Source organism: Strix uralensis, chromosome 2 (genome assembly GCF_047716275.1).
Source record: "Strix uralensis isolate ZFMK-TIS-50842 chromosome 2, bStrUra1, whole genome shotgun sequence".
NCBI lineage: Eukaryota > Metazoa > Chordata > Aves > Strigiformes > Strigidae > Strix > Strix uralensis.
This window is the reverse complement of record NC_133973.1, coordinates 8400662-8419069: the sequence shown is the minus strand read 5'-3', so window position 1 is coordinate 8419069 and position 18408 is coordinate 8400662. Positions and strand designations below refer to the sequence as shown.

Sequence of the window (18408 nt, the reverse complement as noted above, 5' to 3'; positions counted from 1 at the left end):
AAAAAAACTGAGCCAGCCCAAGCACTATCAACAGGTAGATCTTGTTCTTCTGTGTCAGCAAATGTTAATTTGCAAAATATATACGGGAGGAGCACTTCTATTTTATTGGCAAATTGATAGGCAGAGATGGATGTATTTTTTAATATAAATTAATACAAAGAAATTCAGTTCACTGTGCAGCCCTTAGGCTTATATTGCCTAAGGGATTGGTCTATTTTAACAATAGTGCTAAACAGTGCTGGCTTAAAATATTTAAGAAAAGCTCATTGGGCATGTTTGTGAACAGCTTCATACTTAGTTTAAACTTGTTTCTGTGCAATTTTTAAATGATCAAGCAGGACTTTTTCAACATACAACTTTTTAAGTAAGCTAAATTAATCTTTGAATAAGATTTGGCAAAAGTCTGAATACCATATAACAAAGGAAAATTCCCTTAATTTTAAAGATTAATAGAATGAAAATGTTATCTGTTTACTCTCAGTATTCTGTGAGTTAATAATTTACCACATAAAATAATACTTCCCCTTACCGATTCTAAATGCACTCTTTTTTCACTCTTATTTTTTTCACTTCACCTTTGAGTATTAGGCCCTATTTATCTGGGTCTCATTAAGCTACAGAGCATAAGGATCAAGGCCAGTCCTCAGACAGCTATAGTTTTTTTGGCTTTATTAGTATCAGGAACATAGGCCCAAGTGATTAGGATCATAGAGATGACATACTTTGCTTTAGGCACGAGAGTTGCTATTACTTTTAATATTTGATGTAGGTGTATAATTTTGCTAAATCAGAGTTAAACGCCCTTCATTTTTACTATCTCCTCTTCCAGCTTGATGTCTAAGTTCTGACAATACTGGTCTTTGCCCTGTTGCTCTTTGTCAGCCCCCACTGAGATCTGTCAGTCCCTTTTTATAGATTTTTTTCTATAGATTATTTTATAGGTTTTTATAGAGGAGATTTCCCCCTCTATGTAACAGATAATTTAAGTGGTGAAATGGCAGTGTGTGTGACAGAGGTCCAAAATAATCTCTTCCCTTTCATCAGGGAGTCAACGTCTTTAAGTGAGTTGCTGTAGGAGTAACCCTCTAGGTGACATTTAAAAGACTTTATGAAAAACACTTAAACTCATTTTCTTGACTGATAGTTTGTTTATTATCTGTTGTTTGATACAATTTTATTTATTTTTTCTCCACTTTAGGATATGTTCTGGATTTCTTGGAGCATTTTTTGTTTATCTCAATCGCCAAGTGGTCCTATGCATCCGGCGTCACACAGCTCTGAGCCAGTTTCTCACCAAATAGTGAGTGCCTCTTAAGATATTCTCTTTAGGGATCAGATTTTTATACCCTACCAGTATTGGACAGTAACAAATGTTTTCTGGAAGCTAGTAGAACTATTTCACATGTAATATAGTAAAACTATGAGAAACTGAAATTATATGAGAGTAAGATATCTACAAACATCAAGAGAATTTGTTCTGCACTGGATTTTCTTTTTGATCATCCCCAACAGTTTCAAATAGCTCCTTCACAAAAATTGTGATGGTCAGCAATTCCATGGAAAGGAAAGCAGTTTTTCTCATTAGAATTAATGCAATGGGGGATGCAAAATTGTATGAAAAAAATGTACATTTAAATACACTAAGACAGGACACATTGCATGAGGGATGAAGAAACAAGACTGGCATAATCAGGACAAACGGAGGAGGTGCTGACTTTTGGCAACAGGTCAACACATCATTGTAAATACACATCCCACACCTCATGTATTCAAGTTTGTGTATTTTGTAAATCCCTCTCTCCTTCCATCCCTTCCATTACATCAATTCTGATGGGAAAAATGGCTTTGCTGACAGTTGAAGTCTCTATGAATCATGATGATCAGTGGAGCAGGGCATTAAATTGCCAGTAACAGAACTCCAAAGCAATGGATACAGAGGTGGCAGAGATCTTTCACAGAAATAGCATTCATAGTCCTGAAGTGATAGTGCTACAAGAAAAGAATGTGGGTTTATATTTTAATAAACTTTTCTTTATTTTCAGCCGTCTCATATACCCTGGGGTTATAACCTTCCTTATAGCAACTGTGACCTTTCCTCCTGGATTTGGGCAGTTCATGGCAGGAGAGGTGAGAGTGGGATGTGTATTTGCAATTCTGTGCAATTCTGCAGAACAGTCTCCTCTTAATCCTGTGTCCCAAAAACCTTATGTCATGGAAAGGGGAAGAAAGAAATGGGAGGAGTTTGGACTGAGGAGGGACTATATTTTGAAACTCTTGATCTTTGCTATGTCCTTCATATAAAACTTGAAAAAGGTCGACTCTCCTAAGCAAGTAATAATGAAGATGTTACCCTGTGTGTAAAAGTAGTTATCCTTTCATCAGTTCAGATAAAGTCCCACCTCTCTTCCTGAAGATTAAAAATGTGAATTAAGTCTCATAATCACAAATTACTGAAGTAAAAATCTCCTCCACTTTCTTGGAACAGAGGTAGAACATTTACTCTGTCTAATCTCATGGCTCATGCATGTTTTTTTGCTGTTTAGTTGATGCCACGGGAAGCCATCAGCTCTCTCTTTGACAACTATACCTGGGTAAAATACACAGGGGACCCTCAGATCCTAGGGAAATCCGCTGCTTGGATCCATCCTAAAGTCAGCGTCTTCATCATCATCCTGCTCTTCTTCCTCATGAAGGTAGGAAACCCAGCTCACCAATAACCCTTCTCTACTCAGAGTGAATGTTCTTGATCCTTTGTAAAATAGTTTTTGAATTGCCAATGGGTAGTTGCTGGGTATTGAATGAAGCACAACTGCAATGGGTTCTTACATATTTTGATGTGATGTTTGCCCACCTTGAATGGAAGATTACCAAAATTATTAGGGAATAGTTTCCTGGCCTGAATATAGTGACCTCCTTCACTGCTCCCTAGGTCGTCTTCCTCATGCATCCTGCTGAACGACCTTTGGTACCCACTGTGTAGTAGTTGGTAGGGAAAGATTTCTCAAGTTCCACAAAAAAAAATAATTGAGTAAAAAGCTCTCAGATAATTTATATTTGGTCCAAATAAAATCTGATACAGTCTACTTGATATTCCTGACTACAGATAAGTGACAAATAAGAATATGCAAGCACAATCTCTAGTTGCATGAGGCTGAAGGATTTGTTAGCAGTACCATAACTTGATGGAGAAATGCAGCTGAAAACAGTTTTGCTCACTTCTCATAAAGCAACAGCAGATAAATATTCCGAGATGACATGGTCTGTGGAAGTCACAACTGTTCAGCTTCTGAAGCTGATACATGACAGAGCAAGAGAAGAGATTTGAAAGAAGAAAAGATTATATTCCAGTTATATTCCTCTTTCCAACAAGAAAGAGGTTTTCCTAAGAGGGGGAAAAAAGAGATAAGAGGGTAAAATGGTGAGGTCTTTTTGTTGCGAAGGAGCAAAAGAGCTGAGGCCACCTTGCAATATCAGTTGAATATTCCAGTACATCAGGAATGGACATCAATGATTGATTGACACAGCTGATTCCACCTAAAGTAAAATACTGTATCAAATTTTTGACAGGCACTCAAGGGTTCTGCTTCTGTGATAACTCTGATTATAGTGCATCAAGCAGATAAGGTCTCATTTACTTAAATAAAAGAGGGATGGACTACATAGTGTATCTGTCCTGAGTCCATCTGTTCTCCTTTGGAGGAGCTGTATCCTCAGACGCTAGATTCATTGGCTTTGTCCCATCAACTAAAGGCTTTCTCATCTCACTAGGTAACTGCTCCAAACAGTTTATTTTCATCTGGATATATTCAGAGTTGGAACAGACCACATAATAAAGAAACTGCTGTTTCGACACTGGACAAAGACTTGGCCTGATTCCCCACTGCACTGTAGTCCCAGTTCTCAGCTCTATTTGGCCTGGGTTTGGTACTGCAAAGACAGCTTAGTTAGCAGTACTCCACTTCTGCAGCTTGCTGGCCTCTGTAGCCAGCCAGGAACATTCAAATAGCTTATGGAAGGAAGAGCAACAGCCAGTATCAAATTGATGTTCCAACCCATCCTCACAGCATGTTCCTCTACCATAGACTGAGCAATGCTGTTCTGCTGGCTCTTTGTTACCTTTGTAGAGGGCTTTCCTAAATGTCAGGCTATATCTTGGCTTCATTTTCCCTTTTATGCCAACCATCCTGTGAGAGTTACAGCAGAAGAGCTGTCTTGGGTTTGATTTTGTCTCACCAAACTGTCTACAGATTAGTATCTCATCTGTCTACAGCTACAACAATGTCTGCAGAGGCATCACCTCCTCAAAGGTGGACCTTGAACAGGAAGGATTTGCCCACTTTGAGATTATGGTCCTGAAATACCTGAAAGTATTGCTCTTGATGTGCTGGACCATAGCTGTCTCTCTCCTATGGATGACACTGCTGCAGCAAGGAACATCTTGCCAGTACACTTTGTACAAGCTTTTGAAACAGCAGCGTTCTCTGTGTTTCCCTCAACTGTGGAAATCTCTTGCCATATTGCCTGAGAAAGTCTGAGCATACTGGCCTTTGAGGTGTAAGATTAGGCTGTTGCCTCAAGATGAAGTCTGTATGTGCTGGGCTAAGTCAGCATTTGAATTGGTCTTAGCAGTACCAGGACAGATTTCATTATTTTGCCCAGCACAGTGATAGGACAAGAGCAGTGATAGGACAGATAGACACAGGTTAGAATAAAAGAAATTTATGACAGTTGGACTTCAAGGAAAAATTCTCACCTGAGTGTGTGTCAGCAGTGGCACAAATGCCTGGAAAAGCTGGGGGATCTCCACCCTTCAAGATGTTCAGACCTCAGCTGGATAAGGCCCTGAGTAACCTGGTCTAACTTAGGAATTAGCCCTCCTGGAGACCTCCAGAGTTCCCTTCACACTGAAATCTTTCTGAGTCTGTATAATTCTGTATAATTTTGACAGCCTTGTTCCATGAAAAGCCAAACTGTTTGGAGCAGTAGGAAATCTCAACTTCTGAAGTTCAATGCAAAGTAGTTCTCATGTTCATCCATCCCCTTAGTGATTCGGCTTCTCTGCCACCAGCAGTCACCCAGAGGTCCTCTGTGTCAGTGATGCTGTGTTGCCAGAGTTCCTCCAGCTCCCCTTCACACTCCACCAGCCCCTTTACCCTTCACTTTCTGTCTGAACTGCCAGATCCCTCAGAACATGTCTCCTTAGGGATTCACAGGCTGGGCAGTAGAGTGGGGCTGCAGGAAATGCTATTGCTGCTCAGTAACAACCGCACCCTCTGCCTCTGTTCTAGTTCTGGATGTCTGTCATTGCTACCACAATGCCAATCCCCTGTGGAGGCTTCATGCCTGTTTTTGTTCTAGGTGAGTTTCAACTTTGTGTTGCAGCATATAGGTCTGACGGGTGGAGAGAAGAGACATTGCGCACGTACCCAGAAGGTTTCTTCCAGTGGATGATGAGTTGTATGTCTATAATGAACTTGGTTAACAGTCCGTATAGCAGCCTGAGTCTCTGCTTTTGTCACTTTCTCATCTGTCAAATCCAAATGCTGAAGAGGAAATCCCTGTCCTTTTACATAAGGAAAGCCACACTGTGGGGAGGCATGCTGAGCCATGGCCTTCTAATTTCTCTGCCTCTTCACCTACAGAGAAACTTTCATTTTACAATTAGTAGTAGTTGCTCCTTTCACCCCTAAAATCCAGCTAGAAGAGATAACCTCAAAACTAGTACCTGCAATGTAATCCACAACTTACTCATTTCTTCTGACTGAAATATGGTAACATACAGGAGTTCTGTTTTTTAATTGGTTTTAATTCCAAGACCAAAAAATAAAAATAATATGATTCTAATGTTAAGAAAGAGAGACTATGTTAGACTAAAGTATAAAGGCTCACGAAGTTCAGCATTTAACCCACAGCTCTTAAATGAAATGGTGTGAGCTAAGGACCTCTGGGTTCTGGCAGGCAGCAACTGAATGTGAGTCAGTAGCATGCCCTAGCAGTGATGAAGGCTAACCACAAACAAGGCTGTATTAGGAAAAGCCTAGCCAGCGAAGTAAATAAATTAGTTATTTCCCTGCATGCACTGTTTTGGACACAATTCTGGAATATTGTGCCATTTTGTGTCCACCAATATAAGCGATTTTGATAAAGTGCAATGAGTCCAGTGGAGGCCACTGAGATTGCTGGGGAACTGGAGCACAAAACAAACAAGGGAGAGCTTGATGAAGTTGGGCATGTTCATCCTGCAGAAGAGAAGGCCAGGACGGGTTCTAACTGCAGCCTTCATCACCTAATGCAGCAAGGGATAGAGAGGATAGAAAGAAACACACAGTAAATAGGGGGTAAAGGCACAAGTTGCAACAGGGAAAAATCTGATGGGACATAAGAAAAAAATTGTTTCCTTGGTTAACGTGCCTCACAAAGGCTGGAGAATCTCAATCCTTGCAGATTTATAAAGCTTGTCTGGACAAGGCCCTGGGTGACTTGATCTCACTTTGAAATTAGTCCTGTTGTGAGAAGCGGTCAGAACAAGACCTCCAAAAGCCTCTTCCCACCTAAACTCTTCCATAAGCTGTAATTCCAGTGTTTGGACATTCATAGAATGAGTGTTTGAAAGGCCTCAACTGTGATCTGGATTGACATTGTACATATTCTGAAAATACTTTCTCCTACCTGGAAATCACAAATACCACTGTGCCTGGTGTGCTTAAGTGGAAGAATGAGGGATCAAGTGTATTTACATATCGTAGTACATTTTTCTCCTCTTGGAGTCTAACTTCTATATTTTGTAACTGAGAACTACTCTTAAGTCCTTGGTGTCATTTTAATGTAAGTTTTGATTTTGTTTCTCTTAGAAAATACCCAAGTAATTGCCCAGCACAGACTGGGTGTTCTTTAGATGTTAATTCTGTAATTGTCAGCGATATTTTCCAGGTGCTGCATTTGGGCGCCTTATTGGGGAAATCATGGCATCACTTTTTCCCAACGGGATCATCTTCGATGGTATAGTTTATCAGATCTTACCTGGAGGGTATGCTGTCATTGGTGAGTCTCCATGTCTTTCTTTTTCTTCGCCTGGTCCCATCCCCATGACTTTCCTGGTTGACATGACAGTTGTTTCTGTATGACAGCCGCCTTCTCTCCCTATTCCTTTTCCACCCTACCTGGGAAAGGTGCAGCAGCTCTGACAGGAGCGGTGAGCCACACTGTCTCCACTGCTGTGATCTGCTTCGAGCTGACAGGTCAGATCTCTCACATCCTCCCCATGATGGTGGCTGTCATTCTTGCCAACATGGTGGCCCAGAGTCTGCAGCCCAGCCTCTATGATAGCATCATCCAGGTGAAGAAGTTGCCCTACCTGCCAGACCTGGGCTGGAATCACATAAGGTATAGTACTAAAACAGAGGTGGAGGTGGGGAGTGGCAAAGAAATAAAGCAGAACATGAGACCACAGGAGAATAAAAGGTCATGAAAAAGGGATAGTACTACAAAGAATAGGCCTGCAGTGAGAAGAAACAAGTGGTGGAGTAGAATTAGGGTTTGTACAAAGAAGTGGAGAAAAGTCCTCTTTTTTTCACTTAAAGCACAGGTTTGAATAATCTGCAACAGTACTGAATTTGTATTAATATTGCCAAATTGCTTCAGTTTAAAAATTTAAAAATCAAATGTCTCATTTCCATGTTTTTCTGAGTATAGTGGGGTTTGGATTTTTTTCTCCAGCAAATGTTTGAAATATCATTCTATTTTGATATTTTGCTTAAAACAAAATTCAGTTATTCATATACATTGTCTTCCTCTCTCTAGTGTACATAGATATGTATGTATAGAACATCTATATGTATATGTATATATATGTGTACATTTGTATGGTGAGGGGTAATGGAGTGGAATACACCTGTAATGAAAATCCAGTTAATCTGTGTTGATCCTGTTGGAAAGTCCTCTTTGGTTACTCCCACAGAAGAATATCTAGCAACTTTATTGAGAACACTTTTTAAAGAAGTGGTCATTTATATATTTCTTCAAGGAATTTATCTGCTAGACATTTTAATACGCTAACTCTTCCGCTTACTGTCCATAAATTCACAGCAAATACAATATCTTTGTTGAGGATATCATGGTCCAAGATGTGAAATTCGTCTCCTCCAACTGTAAATACCGAGACTTGCAAACTCTACTCCAAAGCACCACTGTTAAGACTTTGCCTTTGGTGGACTCAGCAGGTAAGCAATGTGGAGAAACTGGTCCTGAAGACTGTCTCAGCTTAAAGAGCCAAAGAAACTAGTTTTCAAATTACATGCTGTGAAGGAGACAGTGTGACCCACTACCTAAAAAAATCATCCTAAAAATCTTCCGCTGTGAGTGATGTATGGCAGAAGGCTGTTTCAGCTGGTCAGACAGGTAAGCTGGAGTGTGGGCAGAGGAGCAGACAGAGCAGGTAAGGGAGGTGTGGGGGGAGTTTGTGGACTGAACTGTGACAACAGGCATGGATCTTGCATGAGTAAAGAGCCTGCTTCTGATGTGGTGCTGAGGCGGGGCACAACTCGGGGATGGTGAACATCCCACAGCCCCACGGTGTATTAGGAGCAACTAGCAGGGCTGGTCAATGACTCTTGTATAGCTCTAGATAGTACAAGTCTGGCACTTTGAAGAGGTTGGGGGGAGGAAGGGGCAGGGGACATTCAAAACCTTGAAGCGGCTTAATGGTTTCTCCGCTCTGTGTTATGCAGAGACCATGATCCTTCTGGGGTCCGTAGAGCGATCTGAACTGCAAGCTCTCCTCCAGAGACATATAAGCCCAGAACGGCGGCGGCTCCTCAACAAAGAAATGCAGCAGAAGCTGTCTGAGGCAGCCTACGATGGGCACAGCAAGGGACCGTGGACAACCCTGCCAAAGCTGAAGCACGAATCTTTTGCTTATGTTGATGAGGATGAGGATACAGATGAGAAGGGAGAGGTGAGGGAGAGAAGTGGACAGATTGCAACACAAAGACTGCATAAGAAGCAATAAGGCATTTGGAGAGGCTGAGAAAGAAATGACACAGGGTGGACTTTTATTTTCTCTCCTTTCCATAACAGCCCCCAAGTCCCACTCCCAGTTACCCAGAGGAGCCCAATGGCCCAACAAGTCCTCTTAAACAAACGCCTGAAACTTTGGAGCCACAGCGATTCCCAGGTATGGTAACTTCTGGCATGCCTCAGCCACATCCTAGCCAGCTTGTGGAAGCTTTCATGCTAACTGTGTGTACATGCCTGTGCAAGATGCTGATTTCCCAGAGACTCAGAGAAGGAGCTTTCTCTGCTGTTCCTGTATTAAAGGTACTTTGTTAATGCACCTCAACAGCAGTGTAATGTACCTGGAAATATCTTCTGTCTGTGATGCCTCAGAGAGCACGGCAGAAGTAGGCCCACTCAGGCTGCTCCCTCTCTCTCAGTACTCCCCACTCCATCCTTTGCAATAACATCTCCTTGGACTTACTCTGGAGAGTGTGTCTGGAAGGGTCCTGTGTCTTGCGTCCTTCAGCCCATGAATGAATTTCCCTGGGGAAAGGAGCCTGAGAGCTAAACATCTGCACTTGTTTTTTGAGTAGCTTAGGCTGTTGCTCAGCCATCTCTAAAACCGAAGAGCTCCTCCCTTGGACACACATCTCCGATTCAGCTACATTAATATGATGGACAAATACTGATGTATTGTGTTCTTTTGTGTGCCACCCCAGCCTATATTAGCTTTGCTTCCAAGACTGTACTCATAGCTCATTTCTGATTCATATATCACGTACATTTGATGCAGGATGGTGGGGATACATTTTGACTTTGAAATAATTTCCAAATTCTCATCACCCCTTTCCATACGCATCCTCCAAACCACATTCTCTTTGTGGACCGCAGAAACCTCTCATCACAGCAGTTTATCCCTTGTATCAGATTGTTTGCTATGTTAGTAGTCTTGCTTGTGGACTGTTTTTCTCTTTTCCTCAGGAACACTGATCTATGACTATTGTCTGCAAGGCTTACTTTGAAATGGTTTGTTTCCTCTGCTTGAGGAAAAGATACTGCATGGGAGTATTTATTCCGGCATGTCCCAGACACCATCTTACAAATTGAATGCTAGATTGTGACTTGCTCAGCCCTGTCATATACCATCTACTATGTCCCTCATATTATTTCCCAGACTGCCTAGAACAAGGAAGAACAAGGAAGTGGGCATGGGGTTTCGTATTTTTGTTTCTCACTTGTTCTTCTCTCTTATATATGTGTTTGTTTTCATCCTTCAGATAATTTCAGGCGTTTGAGGCAACTGATCCAGCAGCTCTTGTGCCATTACAACCGTCCACTTGAAACAGAGAGTGCCGTCCAGGTTAGTGATACAGAGAGCCTAGTAGCACCCTGAAGAGGGAAGGGAATGCCATGGAAATAGAGCTTACTACTGAGAGCCATTCAGCATTTCGCCAAAGTGTGGACATGTTTATGGTCCTGAACTCTGACGGCATCAGTGAGGAACTCTCTCCAAGGAGAAAGGGTGTGATTACTGTAAAGCAGTGTGCATCTTCCTAAAGAGCCATCTGTTCTTAGGTGTCAAGGCTACCATCATGACTGAATGTGGGCATCTTTCTCAGTGAATAACTTATTGCTATTTTGGCTAACTTGGAATAAAATGCAGTTCTATTCCATTTGGCAAACAGTTTTGGCCAGATAAAAATGAAAAAATGCTTTTGCCTTGTGCCATGTTAGATGCCCTTGGGTATCTGACATATCTGCACATGGTTGGTGGACATCATACAGAGCCTATGGGAAACCCATCCACTCTAGGACAGTGGTTGGACTCCATGTGGGATATCTGAGAGCATCTAAAGCAGTACTAGATGACCATGTTTAGGCACCTGAATTGCTCCACCAGTATTCCATAGTCAATCTTTACTGGCCAGGGAAGCACAGCAAGTACAGAGTACACCTTATAATGTATAAGTATAAAGAATATCTAAACACTCAGCAATACACTATTTGGAACAAAAAGGGGACTGCATAGGGTGAGGAGGCTGTGCAAATTTTTCCTTTCTGTGCCCTGTGAAACTGTGCGTTCTTTGTCCTTGAACAGTGTCTTCTCCCACAGGAGCCGGAGGAAGTCATTGAGACAATGAGGCCAGAAGAGGTAAGACTGGGTGCAGAAAGGAAGTGAGGTCAATCGAGTGCTTCTTTTGCCTATTGCCTATCACTTGCAATACTTCCTGAGCTCCAACAACCTCAGTGATTGCCACATAAAGCCATAGCTAAAGCCATTTTCTTCTTAGAGTTGCACAGTGGACAAGTCTCACCCAGTAAGAGAAGAGATTGTTCTGCTAGGTGTGCTGAGTAAGGCTCTGACTCATCTGATCTAACTTTGAAGTCAGTCCTGCTGTGAGCAGGGTTTTGGACTAGAGACCTCCACAGGTCCCCACTCACCTAAATCTTTCTGTGGGTCTATGTTGTTCCTTTAGTTTTTAGACAAAGGGAAGATGCACTCAGAAAGGAAAGCTGACATGTTCACTCCCTCTTAAGTAGGAAGGAGCAAAAGCTCGCTCTCCCAGAAAACCTCTGAGGTACTGGAATTGCTCTGTTTCCATAGGGACTTGACATCTGGCAAGGAAGGGATGGGAGACCTGAGGGGTGTGATATAATGGGTAAGATGAATGATCTACATAGGAAGGAAGAAGCATTAACAGTAGAATGGGACTAGTTCGGGTACATAAAACAGCAACACTGCTGATTACTGTAAGAGTGATTCCTCTTCTTTCCTGTGTCAGATAGATGCTTGGGAACAGGAGGAGCTGAACAAGAACGTGTGCTTTGACAGCTGCTGCATAGACCCTTCCCCTTTCCAACTGGTGGAGAGAACTTCCCTGCACAAGGTGGGTGCAGATGTCTCTCTGAGACATACACAATTTTTCTCCACTCTATCTATCATTGCAAGTCTGGTCTAAGACTTATTTCTTCTCCTTGTCTTCACCTACAACTACTATTACCAGCTATTCCCACATCCAGCTACAGAAAGTCAGTTTGTTCCTATAAGCTGCATGTACCTTTAATCTCCTGCAAAATGGAAAGCTACATGATAATAGGTCTGAGTGCATTTATTAAAATAGCTTTTGGACACCAGATAGGATTTTCCAGCTACTACATTAACAGAAGCATTGTATGCCTTGCTGCTGGGGGCATTACACCGAGATTTACACTCTGCTTTGTCCGTGTGTGGCACTGAAATGAGTACTCCTGGATTTCTCAGGGTGTTTCTGTCAGGGTGTAGAGTCTGTCTCAGTGCATGAGAAGAGTTGCTTGAAACCACCCTATATCATAGGCTTTTCATTGAACTGAAGCACAAGGAAAGAGGAAGCTGGATCACACAACTTCTAGAGTTAGTACAGGATGACTGGAGATAAACGCAATCATTGTGTATCAGGAGTAAGAGAGGACTGGGCTTTCACGGAAAGGGGAAGCAGTCTACTGAAGTAGAAGTGCACAGTGCATGTTTTTATCAATATTCAATTAATGTGAACAGTCAGCATATGCCTTGCACAAAATTAATTAATTACTGTTATCAAAGCGATAAGATAGCTTTGAGCAAAATAAGAACAGGTTAGCATATACTTAAGATAAGTTTGGTGCTTTCTAAAGGGCTGGCTGAAGTGATCTGAAAACCACTAGCATTTATCGTTGAGAATACAGGGGTTACAAGAAATTATACCTGAAGGCTGTAAATACCTCTTGTAAAAAAAGAGCAAATGAGAAACTCTGACAAACAGACAAGTCAACTTAGCTTGGATGCACAAAAAGTGCGAGAATAAATAATCAAATATCTGGGGTATGCATAGTTAGAGCTAAATGTGAGACTACTGATGATGGCAAGAATATCACAGCTTATCATGATCAAATCGTATTTAACCAGTCTGATTAGGGTAAAATGTCCTGTTCCTGAGAAATGAGATTTTCCTTAGTTTACACTTGAACGTGACATTCAGTATCTCATGTGATGTTAAAAAAAAGGCAAACTCCAGCTGTGAAAAATGACTTAATCTAAGGCCACAGGTAAAGTCCAGCTAGAGCTCAGCTTAAAGAACTTGGAGGTTGGAAATATGCCACAGATGAGCACTGAGAATGCTGAAAGTTTTGGAAAGCCTGATCTACAAAGAACAGCAGAATAATGGGGTATATTTAGGCTGAAGAAAAGGAGGCTGGTAGCAGTGTGGTATCTGTCCTTTTAAGGCAGCTTTGGGAATAACTTGTTCTCAGTGTTCCCACTGCACTGGGTAAGCAGCAACAAGCTTAAGTTTTGACAGGAAATATTCTGGAACAGGAAAAAAGAAATCTTGTAGTGTTAAGGGAAACACCGGAATAAATAATCCAAGCAGGTTCTGACTTTGCATATTACTATATGATAGTTTAATTTCCAGCACCAGAATGAAATAGGATCTGTGTAAATCCCCAGATACAGAGGGTATTGCATGTGAATTTCTGTTTGCAAGATGCAGGATGGGAGTGACCTTAAGAATGTGCTCTCCATCATCAAACCAATCCCAACTATGGCTGCACAGCAGAAGGCCCAAAGGGTACAAAAGGGGAAGAGGTAGTTTCTCACTGGGATAGCTGCAGACTTGTGCTCCTTTGTGATTCCCATTTCTAAATCCCAAGTCCCAGCTCTAGTACCAAGTATCATGTCCCTGTATCAAAGTCCCTGAAATGTTTTTTTGTGGTTTTGCTCATAGACGCATACATTGTTCTCACTACTGGGCCTCAGCCATGCCTATGTAACAAGTATGGGGAAGCTGAGGGGAGTGTTGGCTTTGGAAGAGGTAAGTACAGATCCTTTCATCTCCTCCTAATCAACTGCAAATGTCTTGTGGATCACTGCAATAACTTACAGGTGCTGGAGGATCCAGCTGGGAATATATATAACTGCAATTGCTACATTTTCAATCCAGTGTTGAATTCTGAGCCAACCCTTTGGAAACCATGTAGAGGAATGGATGACTGTATTTCAGAGGAGGCAGGAGGTGTTGTTTACAGGGATGTTAGATGGTTCATCCTTCTCATGAACATAGGGCTTTTAACTGAGTGGCTATGACTATCTCTGAAAGTGGTGTGGAATTTGTTATTTACCATGGAATAAAAAATAACACCATCAGCATAAAATATGCTCTCCACAGGCCCCTGAGGTAGAGCTGTGACTCTCTCTGTTTGTGATGATTTTACCCTGGAGAGCAGATGAACTTCTGATGGGTAGGGCTGGATCAGCCCCCTTTTCATCCATTTTTTCTGAACTTTCTGTCTTCTCATAGCTCCAGAAGGCAATAGAGGGCTCCACACGCTCCGGGGTTCGCCTCCGCCCACCCCTTGCCAGTTTCCGCGATACGAACCGGACTTCTATCAGCAGTGAGAAGGTTGGTCAGGCCACTCAGGTGTGGAGCCGGCAGGACAACTGCATGGTGGCAGCACAGCAAGCAGCAGACTTGGGCACAGAGAGCCCACTGCCTCCCTGCACGCACCTCCCTCAGCCCTCATATGTGCATGAAGAGGGGGAAGTCCTGTGCTCCCCTTATGCCACTGATACTGAGTTGGAAGAAATGGAGCTGACAGGGCCAGTAGCTGAAAACATCTCAGACATCCTCAAGGACATAAGCATACACTCCACTGACCTGGATGAGGATGAAGAAGATGAGGATGTCCCTTTATAGCTGGTGTGATGGGAACAGTCCATCACACTCTTCAGTTGAGCCAGTCTTCTTGTGTTTGCTCCTCAAAGAGAAGCTTTTGGATGGTCTTTGCAATCCCACAGAGAACTGATTCAGCTGGGAGAAGGGGCATCAGGCTGACCCTTTCTTCTGCTGCTTTCTTTCTGTGCAAAGGCTGCTGGACTATACGGGTGTGTGCAGGAGTCAGATGTGGACTGCAAGGTGGCTAAGGGCAGGCTGGTAATGCTTAGGCTTCTGCCATCTCTACATAACATTGCAGAAGGGATTGTAACAGCACATGAATACCGCTGGACACAGTCAGGATGCTCTGGGTCAATCTGCCACGTGGAAGGTGGAAGAGGAGCAGCTCCTCTCATTCTCCACTGGTATCATCCTTCCAGTCACACCTGACCTGCATGCACCAGCGTAAACACAGCTAGGCCTCAGCCTGGAAGCATATTGCTACTTCTGACTGCAATCCTGTCCATGTTGCTGCAGTTCCTTTTCACTAGCTCTTATCTTGCATCCCCCCCAAACATTCCCATGTAGAACATTTTTCCTCTTTCTCAATTTTTACTCTGGGATTTTCCTGGATGGGGGTGCAGTTAGGAGCTTCTCCTCTGTCCTTTAGCTGAGCCATGCCCTGAAAACAGATGGAGGGAAAATATTTGGTTTACATCTCATGTCTTGAATTCAGTCAGGGCTCTAAGAAAAGCACTGGAAGGGAGGAAAGCCTCTCTGTTGCCCTTCACCTCTGGAATTTTTAAATAGAAAGGGAAAATCTTAAGAGGGGGCATCCTCAGTGTTGGACAAAGAGGAGTAAAACAGCATGTATGCACCTACATTTCAAATACCTGTGTTTGTCTCTCTGAGTCACTGTTCACAATTTTTACAAAGTTACAGTCTTAAAATACAGGAACTCAAAAAAACAATTATGGAGTGTTAGCAGGCTGCCAAGAAATACAGCAGAGGGAAACCACATTTTCTACACTTTGAAAACAGGTTTCTCTCTGAAAATTCCTGCTATCTTTCCTGGTAATTCTACCCTGCCTACTTTCCACATATTACTGCATACCTCAGATCTGAGAATTCCAGCTCTCACTTTTGCCAGCTTGTCTCCATTGTGATTAACAGCAGAGCCCTCAACCCTTGTCTGCAGCATCCCTCTCTGTTCCAGTTCTAAATCTGGAGCAGATCTTGGTTTGTATCTTACAAAAAGATGTCTTGTCAGTTTGTGTCATGCATGCAAAACCTTAGCATCTGAAGATAAGATGCTGCTTTGTTTAATGCTGTCCTTGTGAGATTTTCTCAGTAAATAGGCAAAATCAAATTCTGTGTATTCTGCAGCTTTCCTCTTAATATTCTACATCTCTGTCACATTTTTAGTGTGTCATGGCACTTAGATGCAGTCCCAAGCAGCCTATGGGATGTGCTTCCACTTATCAGCAACAAAGAAATCCAGGCTCTGAGAATACGTTCTTGGGCGTATTCTCCCAGATGTTGCACCTCATCCCCTCTCCCTGTATTAGTAAAGCATTACCTAACTTAGAGTGACCAGTTTCACCTTAACAGGTTATTTTTCATAAGCTGTCCCAGGAGCAAGTAAAAAATATCATTACCTCTAATCCAGTATCCCTAGGAAAATTCCCTCCTGGCTTTAATTCCAAGGATTGACCTTGCACCAATTCCTCTCTGATGATGCTCATGGGTGGGAGAGTCTGTGACAAGCTTATAACAGAGGGAAATCTCCACAGCTAGCCTCTTGAAGGGGGAGAGATTTATTTTTGCTGTCTGGAATTCAGAGCCCACCAGCTCTGTATTGTCTTTGACACATGATCCCCCTCTATAAGCTAACTGGGGACAGCCTGTCCCTGCCTAAGTGATCTTCAGTCCCCCAAGGGTCACCTTGTCCTCATGAGAAGACAGTGGTGATCTGGGGGCAAGTCTCTTGTGCACACCAGCTGCTTGCTTCCACCAGGACAGGGCTGTGGCACATTTCTGGCTGTCAGGCATTAGCACACAGCCTCCCTGATACCTTTATGTCACCTTCCCCTGCCTGCAGAGAAGAGGTCAAACAACTGCTATTTTTGTCTCAGGGAACTGTGATAGTCTTTTAAATAAGCAGGGGAGAAAGGATGTTCCTTTTAAAAAACTGTAAATGTGCGGTGAGTGGCAACACTCTGAGACCAAATCTGATCAGCAGGTCCACACACCCTCAGGAAGGACAAGCTTCTCCAATTCAGCCCCAGCTTTATCACTAGTAAGTACAGACTTACATTTTGCAGCTTAGCCAAACACTTGCACTGAGACAGATGAGAAAAAAAGGAGAAACTTTGAGGCTGGAGTCAATACACCTCCCCCTCCTCTCTCCTGAATACAGATATATGTTCTGCTTCAGTCCCACACTTCTCCTATGGTGTGTCGCAGAAGAACTGGGATCTGACTGGCTGAGAAAGCAGATGGAGTCTAAATCAAAGCCAGAGAGCATGTGAGTCATGACAGACAGATTGTGAGCTGGGGGAGATGAAGCTGGAACAAAAACAATGCACATGAAGAGGCTTGGGGAGCTCAGAGTAAGACACAAGCTAACCTGGAAAGTATCCTGAGGTTTGTGTACAAAAGCACACACAGGTGCCCACACATGCACACACACACATCCCTCCACTCCTATTGCCTCTAGCTGTCCCAGAGTTACCATGAGGAGCTGGACTGCTCTCTGTGGGGAAGCTGAAAGATGGGTGTTACTGCTGATCTTTGGAGGCACTACTGAAAATCCATTCCAGGTATTCCACCATCCTTGGAGCAGAAGCATCATTCATCTGCACCATTTTCTCACCTGGGAAGAAGTATGCATACATGAATGTGTATAGGGAGCCAGGAGGGGACAAAACACATACTGTAAAGATGGTTTGCGGTGACTGAAGATGCTTCCACTGAGCTGATGCCAAGTACTTTAATAGGTGTGAAATGTGCAGTAAACTGACACTGAACCTTTGTTAAGGGAACTCTAAGCATGCACCCTCTCGGGCAATCCCAGTAGGCCCCCTCAAAGTTCAGACTTGAAACCTTTGTCCAGCAAACTAAGTCACACTGATCTGTCACTCTAAAACCTGCATCTCTCATCCTATCCAAGTAGCACAGACTTAGCTACCTATACACAAAAATAATTTTTTCCCCAACCCAAAATATCCCCAGAATATGTATCAGCACTGAGGCCTTCCCATTCAGCTAGAAAGTCAAATCTCAGATCTGCCCCCAAAAGACCAAGCACAAGCCTTGAAAAACAAGAAGCTCTCAGGCTGTTTTGCCACAGAAGCTTGCTTTTCTCCTAAATAACATGTGCAGTTGCTTAGAATCATCGTTCTGGGCAGAGATTCATGTTACACCAAGCTTGCCACTACCACTCAAAGCACTAAAATAGAGCTGATCTTGTTCAGCCTTTTCAACTCCAAGCACCTGCTGAACTACATTTGGTACCCAACAAATAATAGTCTGAGAAGAACACGATAGTGAAAAATCTCCATCAGAGCAGAAAATTTTGGGAAAACACAAACAACAACATAACCACCAATAACAAAAAAACTAAAAGAAAAAAATCCTTTGACCTTGTATCTTTGAGATAAATGTAGCATTAATCTCAACTAATTGTCGGTTTACTGATATTCAGTTAATGAAGGCAAGAAGTTATCTATTAACTTTTAGTCTAGAA

General features: G+C 42.6%; 1 protein-coding gene across 1 annotated transcript in view; it reads left to right on the top strand.

Annotated features, from left to right (window-relative positions):
- Positions 1–16029, top strand: part of CLCN1 (chloride voltage-gated channel 1) — a 68248-nt gene extending 52219 nt beyond the window's left edge. Inside the window, exons 11-24 of the mRNA XM_074855270.1 lie at positions 1199–1300; positions 2043–2127; positions 2544–2693; positions 5289–5358; positions 6931–7041; positions 7170–7383; positions 8086–8219; positions 8727–8953; positions 9076–9172; positions 10272–10354; positions 11093–11146; positions 11778–11882; positions 13734–13820; positions 14307–16029. Coding sequence (XP_074711371.1) covers positions 1199–1300; positions 2043–2127; positions 2544–2693; positions 5289–5358; positions 6931–7041; positions 7170–7383; positions 8086–8219; positions 8727–8953; positions 9076–9172; positions 10272–10354; positions 11093–11146; positions 11778–11882; positions 13734–13820; positions 14307–14702 — 1915 coding nt within the window. The 3' untranslated portion in view covers positions 14703–16029. The remainder of the gene's footprint in view (positions 1–1198; positions 1301–2042; positions 2128–2543; positions 2694–5288; positions 5359–6930; positions 7042–7169; positions 7384–8085; positions 8220–8726; positions 8954–9075; positions 9173–10271; positions 10355–11092; positions 11147–11777; positions 11883–13733; positions 13821–14306) is intronic.
- Positions 16030–18408: the final 2379 nt, after the last annotated feature.